Source organism: Mesoplodon bidens, assembly GCF_964165515.1.
Source record: "Mesoplodon bidens genome assembly, chromosome: 15".
Classification (NCBI taxonomy): Eukaryota; Metazoa; Chordata; class Mammalia; order Artiodactyla; family Ziphiidae; genus Mesoplodon; species Mesoplodon bidens.
In genome coordinates, this window is record NC_138171.1 from 16107121 (window position 1) to 16120360 (window position 13240).

The 13240-nt window shown below is 47.3% G+C and overlaps 2 protein-coding genes across 10 annotated transcripts in view; one reads left to right on the forward strand and one right to left on the reverse strand.

The window, feature by feature from the left end:
- The window catches only part of ADA (adenosine deaminase), a 47836-nt gene extending 47251 nt beyond the window's left edge, over window positions 1-585 (forward strand). For all 7 annotated transcript variants that reach the window (XM_081257747.1, XM_081257749.1, XM_081257746.1 and 4 more), the window contains one exon: window positions 292-585. In XM_081257747.1, coding sequence (XP_081113873.1) covers window positions 292-305 — 14 coding nt within the window. In that variant the 3' untranslated portion in view covers window positions 306-585. The remainder of the gene's footprint in view (window positions 1-291) is intronic.
- Window positions 586-1065: 480 nt separating this feature from the next.
- The window catches only part of PKIG (cAMP-dependent protein kinase inhibitor gamma), a 106289-nt gene continuing 94114 nt past the window's right edge, over window positions 1066-13240 (reverse strand). For all 3 annotated transcript variants that reach the window (XM_081257759.1, XM_081257760.1, XM_081257761.1), the window contains 2 exons: window positions 4731-4904; window positions 1066-1783 (listed from right to left, as the gene is read on the reverse strand). In XM_081257759.1, the coding sequence (XP_081113885.1) occupies window positions 1704-1783; window positions 4731-4881 (231 nt within the window). In that variant the 5' untranslated portion in view covers window positions 4882-4904 and the 3' untranslated portion in view covers window positions 1066-1703. The remainder of the gene's footprint in view (window positions 1784-4730; window positions 4905-13240) is intronic.

Sequence of the window (13240 nt, forward strand, 5' to 3'; positions counted from 1 at the left end):
CTGAGGGAGGAGCCTTTCTCAAGCCCACTCCCACGGTCTTGGCAACTTGGGGCATCTCCAGGGCTGCCCAAAGCCAAGGGCAGGGAGTTGAGCCCAGGGTGCAGCTAGGTTCTGCTTCCTTCCTTCCCGTGTGGCCTTGACAGAGCCTTTCCTTGCTCCACGCCCCAGTCTCCCCATCTGTAGAAAGGGGTTCCTCTCTGGCTCTGATGTTCTGTGATTTTTTTTTTTCTTTTTAATGTCCTGGGTACTACAAGTTGCCTCATCTTTCTGCTTCTCTTACTTGGCAAGCAGAGCAGCGTCCCTGAAGACATCGTGGCCACCTCTCAGAGTCCTCAGCCTGTGGATGGAGTCTTCACAACTCCCTTTACTCCTTCCAGGGAGACTATGATTTCCAGAGTCAGCTACTGATGCTCGTGAAGCCCACATGCCTGTTTCTGTACACACATATACCTCCGCCTGGCCGTGTCTCTCCTCTGATTGTGTGCCCGGGCCAGGATCAGGGCCTGTGGCTGGTTGAATCTGAATCCCTCCCTCCTCTGGTGACCCGTGCTGAAAATCTGGTGCTTAATAAAGAAACCAACAACTGGGGTTGTGCAACATGGGGTGTATGGCGCTGCGGTCGCAGCGGGCCAACTTGGGTTTGTGGAGAAGGGAGGGAGCCCAGACGCAGGCAGCCTGCCCAGCAGCAGGGTCCCGAGAGCCCGGTGGGGTCTGTGAATGGGAAGGGGGGCAAAGCGGGGCCCAAAGCCTGCTCTCCGTCCAGAAGAAACCAGGCTTCTCTGCTTAAATGCTCCCTAACTCTTAACCCCCTCCTACTCTAGGTCCTAAGGGGGGAAACCTTCCTTTTGGGTCCCCAAAGCGGTGAGAGAGGGTGAGATGGAAGACGATTCTTCAGATACTGGCCTGAGGCGTGGTGGCGGCCTCTGCGGTACCCCGGCATCTTCTCAGGTACTTATTCCATGGAAGCCGGGGGCAGCGATGGGTCCCAGCTCATCATGGCCTTGGGGAAACAAGGCCCAGCCCCTGCTTTTGCTGTTTAAAGGAGAAATAATCATCTTAAACCTATCACACAAATCATCAGCGTTTATTTCCTGGGTCCTAGGTGTCACTTATCTTGGTAGAAAGGGCAAAGAGTTAATCAGAGAGTTTTGAGCACAAGATCCCTTCGCTAAACATGGATCTGTGAAGCTCCGTGAGGGAACCTCAGAGCTGCGTAGATGGTCCAAGAGTTTAACTTACAGTGGCTTCCAAAATAAAAGGTAAATTGTCAGCTCCCTCCCTCTCTGCTGAGAAAAGGTGTAAAGTTTCTAAAAAGTTTAAAAGTGCTTCTTAAAAAAGGGGTAAGAAGGTCCTGACACAGACGGCTGGCGGGGTTGGAGAAGCCGGGGCAGAGCTAGAACGCGGTCCCTGCCCAGGCTGTTCACCCAGGTGGCAGGACCCAGCCCCCGAGTCCCAGCACCTGCTGAATAAATAACATCCTGTGGTTACAGCATCTTGAAAGTGTACCCGGGCGAGTGAGGAGGTGGTGGGGGTGTGGGCAGAGGACCTTCCCAGGGTAGGGGCCACGGGAGCCTCTGGGGCTGCCTTTCAGTCTGGCCTGGCTTGCCTGGAACACTTTGCTCAGAGGAAAGGCTGCTGGGCCAGTGCCAGGGCTTTCCGTCCACGGCGCGTCTCTCTTCCAGCCTCCTCGGGCAAGGTCATGTTCAAGATGAGGTGGTCCCATCGCTGCTCTTGGGCTGGTTGCTACCTTCCTTGTCTGGGGTGCCGACCTCCGCCTGTCCTTCTGCAGAGGAGAGAGAAAGGAGCATATACACAAACGTAATGCATAGAAGGAGGTCCAGAGGGGCCCAGCCACAGCAGTAACAGTGGATAAGCCCTGGGGAGCAGGACAGGAGCTGGATTGTGGGGGTGGGGGTAGTAGCTAAAGGGAATTTCAGCCTAGTCTGTAACATTTTAATTTCTACAAAGAAAATGTGCATGTGCTGTTACTAGTATAATTAAAGTGAAGAAAAGGCCAGGATCCTGGATGGATGCTGGTAGCTGGTGAGGGTCAGGATATTTGTGTGGGGTGTCTAGAGTCCCAGCATGTGCTCAGCAAACGGTAGTTCTTGTAAGACAGAGAAGGGCATCAGAAGATGCCAGCCCAGGGGAGCACCGGGGTGGCCTGCAGCAGGGGCTGGGGTGGAGCCCGTCACTGTTTCACTGTGCTGTGTCCCCACCACACCACCCCCACCTCCCTCTCTGGCCTGTGTCTTTGCAGCCTTAGGCTAAGCCCTTCACGTGACTAGGGAGAAGCTACCCTGCACCCAGATCCTGAGTCTGCAGCCTGGCAAGTACTTTCCATGCAGTCATACAGCAGCCTGGAGGTGTGATGAGGGTCGCGATACGCGGATGAGGAAAACAAGGCTCAGGGAGGTGAACCGAGTTGCCTGAGGGCCAAACAGTGGAGGGGGCAGTGTCCCTCCCACTAACTGGACGGCTGCCACCTAAAGCAGCGCTCTCCAGGGTTTGTAAAGACCCATCACTGACACCGCCTCTTTCTGCCCTGGCAGCTGGCTTCAGAGGTGGGGTTAGTGGCGGTGAGGGGTGCAGGGAGAACTCGGACACCTGGACACCTGTGCCTCAGGTCACGTCCTATCATGGGGCAGGGCCTGTAGCAAAGGCCGGGTCCCAGAGGGTCCTTCTGGCCCACTGGGAGCCTGACAAATTAGACTGCACTTCAGGCAGGTTTCCCAGTCTGTGATGCCGTATTTGGTCCGAAGCCTCCCGCCCTGGCGAGCAAGAATGTTTTCGTTAAATTCCGCAGTAACTGCCGCTCTGCCATGTCCTTGCTGTGGGACCTCAGGCAATTTATTTAATCTCTCCAGGCCTCTGCTTCCTGATCTGTGAAGTGAGGATGATGACATCCCTGCCCTTCTGTGGTCACCTGGCACATGGGACACCTCAGCCAGGGGCAAGGCTTCCTCTGTGCAGGTCCCAGCTCTCTTCTGGCCCACAGAGAGGTCCCCAAGCATTGTTCTCTCCAGCCAGCACCCCTGGGACTCCCTCAGGGCAGTTTCGGAGCATGATTCGGGAAGTTTCCCGGTCACATGCTGCCAAGCAGTGAGTTCGTATTCCTTCCTGCCCTGCTGGTGGTTTGTTTCATTATTCGGCCAAGTAAGGAAACGTTTCTGCTCCCCACGTAAGGAAACATCAGAGACGACAAAGGTTCGCACACAAAGGGCTTGGGGAGCGTTAACACACATGACTTGGGGAGGCCTGGTGGCCAGGCCTCAGGACAGGCCAAGGCTGTGGCTCCTCCTCCCCTGCCCGGGCTCCGCCTCAGTTTCCCGGCAGCTTTAGGCAAATAGACGTTCCGGGGCCTGCAGGATCAGAACCTGTATTCCCCGTACTCCCACTCCCGCGGTGAGTCCGCCGGACTGAGCACGGCTCGCAGACATGCCAGTGAAAGCTGCTCATTGCAGGGCCTACTGGAAGGCTCCTCGGCCAGTCACTCTGGCCTGCACTGCACCGGGAGCACTCCACTGCCTTGCGGTGAGCACTACTTCCTCGGGGCCCCCTTTTAACTGTCTGTCACCCTGGCAGACAGCTGCCAGGACACCAGCTACCTCAGGGATCTCGAATCGGATGGGGGTGGGAGCAGGCGTTAGAGAGCCTGGGTAGGTGGATGAGTGGCTACACTGAGTTGAAGGAGAGAGAAAACCGTTCACCAGAGCAGACGCAGATGCCCTGGCAGCAGGCCTGGCATGGCAGCTGGGCGTGCTGGTCAGTGAACAGCCACTGACTAGGCACCTCTGCCGGGTGCCAAATGCCACCAGGCACGGAGGGCCCAGGATGCGGATCCCAGAGGAGAAGCCCTGTGCTCAGGGGGCTGTGGAGGCAGCCAAGAGAAGAGGCGCCTCCCCTGCCAGAGAGGGGAATGCGGTCAGAGACGGCTTCTCAGCAGAGCGGTCTGGGCCTCTAAGAAAGAGGAAAAGCCAGCCCGGCAAGGGGAGGGCGGGCAGGACCAGACAGAGGGAGAGTGCGGCAAGGCCCATCAGGGACTTTCAGGAAACAGAAAGTTTCAGACTGGACCAGAGGCGCAGGGGAGAAAGATGGGCGCAGAGGCTGGAGGGGAGCAGGGTGAGACCCGGGGAGGCTCCCACGCCTGGTGAGGAGTTCGGGCCGCAGGACAAGGGAGGGGCTGACGGGACGGCACGGGGAGGGGGGTGGGGTTTCTCGGGGAGCCAGGACTGGTGAGGGCCGTTCTAGCAGAGAAAACCGTGAGATGAAGGGGGGTGGACGCGGGGGCAGAGGCACCACGGGACAGGGGATTTAAATGAACCCTGCGGGCAGCTGTCCAGCAGGAGGGGTGGGGCGGGGATGGATCAGGGAGGCCTGGGCAGAGGCCACCGCGGTGCTGGGAGTGGCCTGAGCCAGGTGGTGGCTGTGGGGACAGAGAAGCGGAGGGACCTTGGAGGAGAACTGACAGGACCTGTAGGTGGACAGGGAGGCTGAGGGGAAAGGGAAGCACCAGGATGCCTGGCCAGAGGGTCCTCACGGCCTGAGACGCTGGCACCCTCTAGCCTAGGGAGTGGCTGCCCTCTGCCACTGACCATGGGCCTGATTTAAACGTAGTTTCTTCTCTGAGAAAGAGGAGGCAGACTAGGACTTAAGAGGCCAGTCCCGGAGCCCAGAAGAGGGTCTCCCACCCGGATTGCTTGAACCCGAGAGTACCCGTGGCTTCTGACCTGTGCCCTCGAGGGCTAGCTCGCCCATGTCACCAGCCAGCTTCCGTACGCTTACGGCCTCGGAGTCTCCCTGGATGTCAGGGACTGCGTTCCGGCGGCCCGTCCGGTCACAGGAGATGAAGTCCGAGTAGGAGGACTCGACCTCCATCATGCCTGTCGCATCGCTCTTCAGGCCTGTGGGGACAAGGGCAGGAGGGCAGAGGTGAACCCTGGTGCATCCTGCACAGAGGACTCAGCTCGGGGCCTGGCACTGATGTCTTTTGACAAACTGACAGTTATTGCCTTGCTCGCTGACAACAAAACACAAAGCACAGAAAAGTAGAAAGAACAAAATAAGTCATGCATAATTTTATACCCCAAAAGCCACCACCGACGTTTTAAAGAACATCTTTTGTGTTTTCTCTAAGTAAAGTTCATGATAACTATCTACACATTTATCAACACCCTGTACCAGGCACTGGCTAGGGGCCACAGATGCAGCAACAAACAAGTCAGCCGTGGTCCTTGCCCTCAGGGATCTTACAGTCTACTGGGTCATTTAGCATAATTACCTAATACCTAAGTAATTACCACAGTGCTCCAGACTTCCAGGGAGAAGGCAGGGTACCAGAGTGACTACCAGGGCCTGACCAAGGCTTGGGGGTCAGGAAGTGACATTTTAGCCAAGAACCTAGGAAGAGTAGATAGACAAGGAGTGAGGGGAAGAGCACGTATGAAGGCTCTGTGGAGCAAAGGCACAGTGGGATGGAAGAAACGTAAGTGCCGTGGGCTGGGGAACTGTGGGAGAGGGGCCAAGACACCAAGGATGCTGCTGAGTTGGGCAGAAGCCCGATCATATATTCAATTTGGTCCCTGAGGGGCTGAGGCTTGTGAATGTTCAGATTAGCATTTTCAAAGATGACTCTGGCACCTAAGGTGAGCAGACCTGAATGGGGGCCAGCTAGGGGGCTCCTGCAAAAATTCAGGTGTGAGAAGATGGTGGGTGAAGCAGGGATGGAAGAAGGTATTGCATGCAAATAGAAATCAAAAGAAAGCGGGAGTAGCAGTACTCATATGAGACGAAATAGACTTTAAAATAAAGGCTGTTATAAGAGACAAACAAGGAAGGACACTACATAATGATCAAGGGGTCAGTCCAAGAAGAAGATATAACAATTGTAAATATATATGCACCCAACATAGGAGCACCTCAATATATAAGGCAAATACTAACAATCATAAAGGGAGAAATCAACAGTAACACGGGGGACTTTAACACCCCACTTTCATCAATGGACAGATCATGCAGACAGAAAATCAATAAAGAAACACAGGCCTTAAATGACACATTAGACCAGATGGACTTAATTGATATAGAGCATTCCATCCAAAAGCAGCAGAATATACATTCTTCTCAAGTGCACATGGAACATTCTCCAGGACTGACCACATGCTGAGCCACAAAGCGAGCCTCAGTAAATTTAAGAAAAGTGAAGTCATATCAAGCATCTTTTCCGACCACAATGCTATGAGATCAGAAATAAACTACAAGAAAAAAACTAAAAAACACAAACACATGGAGGCTACACAATATGCTACTAAACGACCAATGGATCACTGAAGAAATCAAACAGGGAATCAAAAAATACCTAGAGAAAAATGAAAACAAAAAAGCACAATGATCCAAAACCTATGGGATGCAGCAAAAGCAGTTCTAAGAGGGAAGTTTATAGCAATACAATCCTACCTCAAGAAACAAGAAAAATCTCAACCTAACCTTACACCTAAAGCAACTAGAAAAAGAACAAATAAAACCTACAGTTAGTAGAAGGAAAGAAATCATAAAGATCAGAGCAGAAATAAATGAAACTGAGACGAAGAAAACAATATGAAACTAAAAGCTGGTCCTTTGACATGATAAACAAAATTGATAAACCTTAAGCCAGACTCATCAAGAAGAAAAGGGAGAGGACTCAAATCAATAAAATTAGAAATGAAAAAGGAGAAGTTACAACTGACACCACAGAAATACAAAGGATCCTAAGAGACTACTACCAGGGACTTCCCTGGTGGTCCAGTTAAGACTCCGTGTTCCCAATGCAGGGGGCCCGGGTTCGATCCCTGGTGAGGGAACTAGATCCCACATGCATGTTGCAACAGAGAAGCCCGCATGCCGCAACTAAACATACCACAACGAAGATCCTGCATGCTGCAACTAAGACCCAGTGCAGCCTAAAAATGAAAGAAAAGGACTACTACAAGCAACTGTATGCCAATAAAACAGACAACCTGGAAGAAATGTACAAATTCGTAGAAAGATACAATCTCCCAAGACTGAACCAGGAAGAAATAGAAAATACGAACAGACCCATCACAAGTACTGAAATTGTAACTGTGATTAAAGAACTCCCAACAAACAAAAGTCCAGGACCCAATGGCTTCACAGATAAATTCTATCATACATTTAGAGAAGAGCTAACACCTGTCCTTCTGAAACTGTTCCACAAAACTGCAGAGGAAGGAAAACTCCCAAATTCATTCTGTGAGGCCACTATCACCCTGATACCAAAACCAGACAAAGATACCACACACACAAAAAAGAAAATTACAGGCCAATATCATTGATGAACACAGACATAAAAATCCTCAACAGAGACTTCCCTGGTGGCACAGTGGCTAAGAATCCGCCTGCCAACGCAAGGGACATGGGTTTGAGCCCTGGTCCGGGGAGATCCCACATGCTGCGGAGCAACTAAGTCCATGTGCCACAACTACTGAGCCTGCACTCTGGAGCCCACGAGCCTACAGCCCATGCTCCGCAACAAAGAGAAGCCACTGCTTGCCGCAACTAGAGAAAGCTCGCACGCAGCAACGAAGACCCAGTGCAGCAAAAGAAAAAAAAAAACCACCTTAACAAAATACTAGCAATCTGAATCCAACAATACATTAAAAGGATCATACACCATGATCAAGTGGGATTTATCCCAGAGATGCAAGGATTTTTCAATATCAGCAAACCAATCAATGTGATACACCACAACAACAAACTGAAGAATGAAAACCATATGATCATCTCAGTAGATGCAGAAAAAGCTTTTAACGAAAATCAACACCCATTTATGATAAAAACTCTCCAGAAAGTGGGCTTAGAGGGAACATACCTCAACATAATAAAACCATATACGACAAACCTACAGCTAACATCATCATACTCAACAATGAAAAGCTAAAAGCATTTGCTCTAAGACCAGGAACAAGAAAGGATGTCCACTCTTGCCACTTTTATTCAACACAGTTTTGGAAGTCCAAGCTACAGCAATCAGAGAAGAAAAAAAAGGATCCAAATTGGAAAAGAGGAGGTAAAACTGTCACTGTTTGCAGGCGACATGATACTATACATAGAAAATCCTAAAGACACTACCAGAAAACTACTAGAGCTCATCAATGAATTTGGTAAAGTTGCAGGTTACAAAATTAATACACAGAAATCTGTTGCATTTCTATACACTAACAATGAAAGATCAGGAAGAGAAATTCAAGAAATAATCCCATTTACCACTGCATCAAAAAGAATAAAATACCTAGGAATAAACCTACCTATGGAGACAAAAGACCTGTACTCCAAAAACTATAAGATGCTGATGAAAGAAATCAAAGACAACACAAACAGATGGAAAGATATACTGTGTTCTTGGATTGGAAGAATCAATACTATCAAAATGACTATACTACCCAAGGCAATCTACAGATTCAATGAAATCCCTATCAAATCACCAATGGCATTTTTCACAAAACTAGAACAAAAAATCTTAAAATTTGTATGGAGACACAAAAGACCCCGAATAGCCAAGGCAATCGTGAGAAAGAAAAATCAGGCTCCCTGACTTCAGACTATACTACAAAGCTATAGGCATCAAAACAGTACGGTACTGGCACAGAAATAGAAATATAGATCAATGGAACAGGATAGAAAGCCCAGAAAAAAACCCACACACCTGTGGTCAATTAATCTACAACAAAGGAGGCAAGACTATACAATGGAGGAAAGACAATCTCTTCAATAAATGGTGCTGGGAAAACTGGACAGCTACATGTAAACACATGAAATTAGAACACTCTATAACACTGTACACAAACATAAACTCAAAATGGATTAAAGATCTAAATTTGAGACCAGATGCTGTAAAACTCTTAGAGGAAAACATAGGCAGAACACTCTCTGGCATAAATCGCAGCAATATCCTTTTTGATCCATCTCCCAGAGTAATGGAAATAAAAACAAAAATAAATGGGACCTAATTAAACTCAAAAGTTTTTGCACAGCAAAGGAAACCATAAACAAAATGAAAAGACAACCCACAGAATGGGAGAAAATAGTTGCAAATGATGTCACCGACAAGGGGTTAGTTTCCAAAATTTACAAACAGCTCATGCGGCTTAATATCATCAAAACAAACAACCCCATCAAAAACTGGGCAGAAGACCTAAGTAGACATTTCTCCAAAGAAGACATACAGATGAAGAGGCACATGAAAAGATGTTCAATGTCGCTAATTATTAGAGGAATGCAAGTCAAAACTGTAATGAGATATCACCTCACACCAGTCAGAATGGCTATCATCAAAAAATCTACAAACAACAAATGCTGGAGAGGGTGTGGAGAGAAGGGAACCCTCCTACACTGTTGGTGGGAATGTAAATTAGTGCAGTCACTATGGAAAACAGTATGGAGGTTCCTTAAGAAACTAAAAACAACTACCCTATGATCCTGCAATCCCACTCCTGGGCATATACCCGGAGAAAGACATGGTCCGAAAGGACACATGCACCCCGGTATTCACTGCAGCACTGTTGACAACAGCCAAGGCATGGAAGCAACCTAAATGCCCCTTGACAGAAGAATGGATAAAGAAGATATGGTACATATATACAATGGAATATTACTAAGCCTTTAAAAAGAATGAAATAATGCCATTTGCAGCAACATGGATGGACCTAGAGATTGTCCTACTGAGTGAAGTAAGTCAGAAAGAGAAAGAGAAAGACCATATGATATCACTTATATGCGAATCAAAAAAGATACAAATGAACTTATTTACAAAACAGAAACAGACTCACAGATTTAGAGAACGAGCTTATGGTTACCAGGGGGGAAGGGTGGGGAAGAGGAATAGTTAGGGTGTTTGAGATTGATGTGTACACACTGCTATATTTAAAATGGACAGAACTTCCCTGGTGGTGCAGTGGTTAAGAATCCACCTGCCAATGCAGGGGACAAGGGTTTGAGCCCTGGTCCGGGAAGATCCCACATGCCACGGAGCAACTAAGCCCGTGTGCCACAACTACTGAGCCTGTGATCTAGAGCCTGCAAGCCACAACTACTGAGCCCGCATGCCACAACTACTGAAGCACACGCATCTAGAGCCCATGCTCCACAACAAGAGAAGCCACCACGATAAGAAGGCCGCACACTGCAACGAAGAGTAGCCCTGGCTTGCTGCAACTAGAGAAAGCCCGCGCGCAGCAACGAAGACCCAACGCAGCCAAAATTAAATAAATAAATAAATAAATAAATAAATAAAACCTTACTTAAAAAAAAAAGAATTGTGCTGAAAATGGATAACAAACAAGGACCTACTGTACAGCACAGGGAACTCTGCTCAATATTCTCTAACAACCTAATGGGGAAAAGAATCTGAATAAAACCAGATACATATATATGTCTAACTGAATCACTTTGTTGTATACCTAAAACTAACACGACATTGTTAATCAACTATACTCCAATATAAAATAAAAAGTTTAAAAAAAAGCCAAAGATGGTGGGTGAAGGAAGGAGGGTAGTGATGGACACATTCTAGATGTAATCTGGAGGGTGAATCACCAGGATTTGGTGTTTGGCTCATGGGGAAGTGAGCTTTCTGACATGAATCAGTAGGTGGATGGAGGATGGTTCATGAGATGGGGGATGGGTTGGGGGGAAAGACAGGAAATTAGGAGCTACTGCTACAGAGGTGGTGGTTAATAGCCCTGCTGGTTGATTTTACAGCTGAGAGAGAAAAGAAGAGAACCACATATATAAAGAAGAGCCATATACATGTAAAAAAGGATTTGTGAGATCATACTATAGTACACTGTATTTTATAGCTTACTGTTTGAAACTCCATAAAACATGTCATGAAATTTCCCTCTAGATGATTTTTGTATATGCACCATGATATATTTGATGAGTCCCCCAGAAGTGAACATGGAGACACTTTCCCATTTTCCATCACTATGGACAGCACTAGGTCTTTATGTAAATATTTGTGCCTATGTCTAATTATTTCCTTAGAGTGTATTCCTAGAAGTAGAATTGCTAAGCTAAAGGGAAGGGTGAAATAATATTTAAGACACATTATTTTGATACATTTCCAAGTTGCTTTCCTGAATGACGTAATGGTATTTATAATAACAGAAAAAGATGAGGAAATAAAACATAAATTCAGTTCTGTTCCTATTTATATTCCCACCAGCAGCCTGTAAGATTGCCCGTTTATCTGCACCCTTGTCAACAATGGGTATTGCTATTATACATTTTTTTAAAAAGGCTAATCTGCTAGGGGAATACAAGTATCTCTCTTTGAGCACCTATGATTTCCTGAAGGCAATCAAATCACACAAGTCAGGCCGTGGACTCTGGCCACTTGGCACACCCTGAGTTAGCGAGGGATGGGGGCGTCTAAGCCACTGGCTTGACCAGGAGCTCACAGTCCTCTAGGTGAGATAGGCCCAGCCAATTCCAGTTTTAGACACACGTAGGCAAATGCCAATGCTCTTTATAGTATGAGGATGTTTACTGCACATCCTAGGTCAGTGATAGGGAAGCTCCCAAATGTCCCTCAAAAGGCTAGGCATTAAACGAATTATAAAGTATTCACAAAAAAATACCCTGCACCAGATGGACCTGTACTGATGGCAAAGTGTCTGAGATAAACTGTTAATTGCAAAATGCAGGCTGAAAAACAACACCTTAAAGAATACCCAGTTTCAACTCATACAACTCAACAACAAAAAACAACCCAATCAAAAAATGGGCAGAAGACCTAAATAGACATTTCTACGAAGAAGACATACAGATGGCCAATAGGCACGTGAAAAGATGCTCAACGTTGCTAATTATTAGAGAAATGGAAATCAAAACTACAACGAGGTACCACCTCACACCGGTCAGAATGGCCATCATTAAAAAGTCAACAGGGCTTCCCTGGTGGCGCAGTGGTTGAGAGTCCGCCTGCCGATGCAGGGGACACGGGTTCGTGCCCCGGTCTGGGAAGATCCCACATGTCGCGGAGCGGTTGGGCCCGTGAGCCATGGCCGTTGGGCCTGTGCGTCCGGAGCCTGTGCTCCGCAACGGGAGAGGCCACAACAGTGAGAGGCCCGCATACAGCAAAAAAAAAAAAAAAAAAAAAAAAAAGTCAACAAATAACAAATGCTGGAGAGGGTGTAGAGAAAGGGAACCCTCCTATGCTGTTGGTGGGAATGTAAGTTGGAGCAGCCACTATGGAAAACAGTATGGAGGTTCCTCAGAAAACTAATATGATCCATATGATACAGCAATTCCTCTCCTGTGCATATATCCAGACAAAACTATAATTCAAAAAGATGCATGCACCCTTATGTTCATAGCAACACTATTCACAATAGCCAAGACATGGAAACAACCTAAATGTCCATTGACAGATGAATGGATAAAGAAGATGTGATACATTTATACAATGGAATACTCCTCATCCATAAAAAAGAATGAAATAATGCCATTTGCAGAAACATGGATGCAACTAGAGATTATCATACTAAGTGAAATAAGTCAGAAGGACAAATACTATACAATATCACTTATATGCAGAATCTAAAATATGACACAAATGAACCTATCTGAAACAGAAGCATAGAGAACAGACTGGTGGTTGCCAAAGGGGAGGGGACTGGGGGAGGGATGGAGTGGGAGGCTGGGGTTAGCACATGTAAGCTATTATATACAGAATGGATAAACAACAAGGTCCTACTGTATAGCACAAGGAACTATATTCATTATCCTATGATAAACCATAATGGAAAAGAATATGAAAAAAGAATGTATACATGTATAACTGAATCACTTTGCTGTACAGCAGAAATTAATACAACATTGTAAGTCTATACTTCAAGTAAAAAAAAGAAAGAAAGCCCAGTTTCTATGGGGAAAGATAGCAGATACAAGAAAAAAACCTTGCCAAGTGTGGTACTTTGTGTCTAAGGGGAACTTTCACTTCTAAGACTAAATTTTTATAATGGTAGGAGTTTTTATAAGCCCAAGTTATTGTGCAACGCTTTCAGAAAGTAACTGACATTGGCAGGAAGCAGCTGGAAAGCAGCCAGGGTGGGGCTCAGTAACGAGTGTGTGTGTGTGTGTGTGTGTGCACACATATACTGTGTGAAAAGAGGGGCTGGCCACTATGGAGGGCTGGACCACATCTCCCCACAACACCTAGCTCAGAAGAGACACCTAA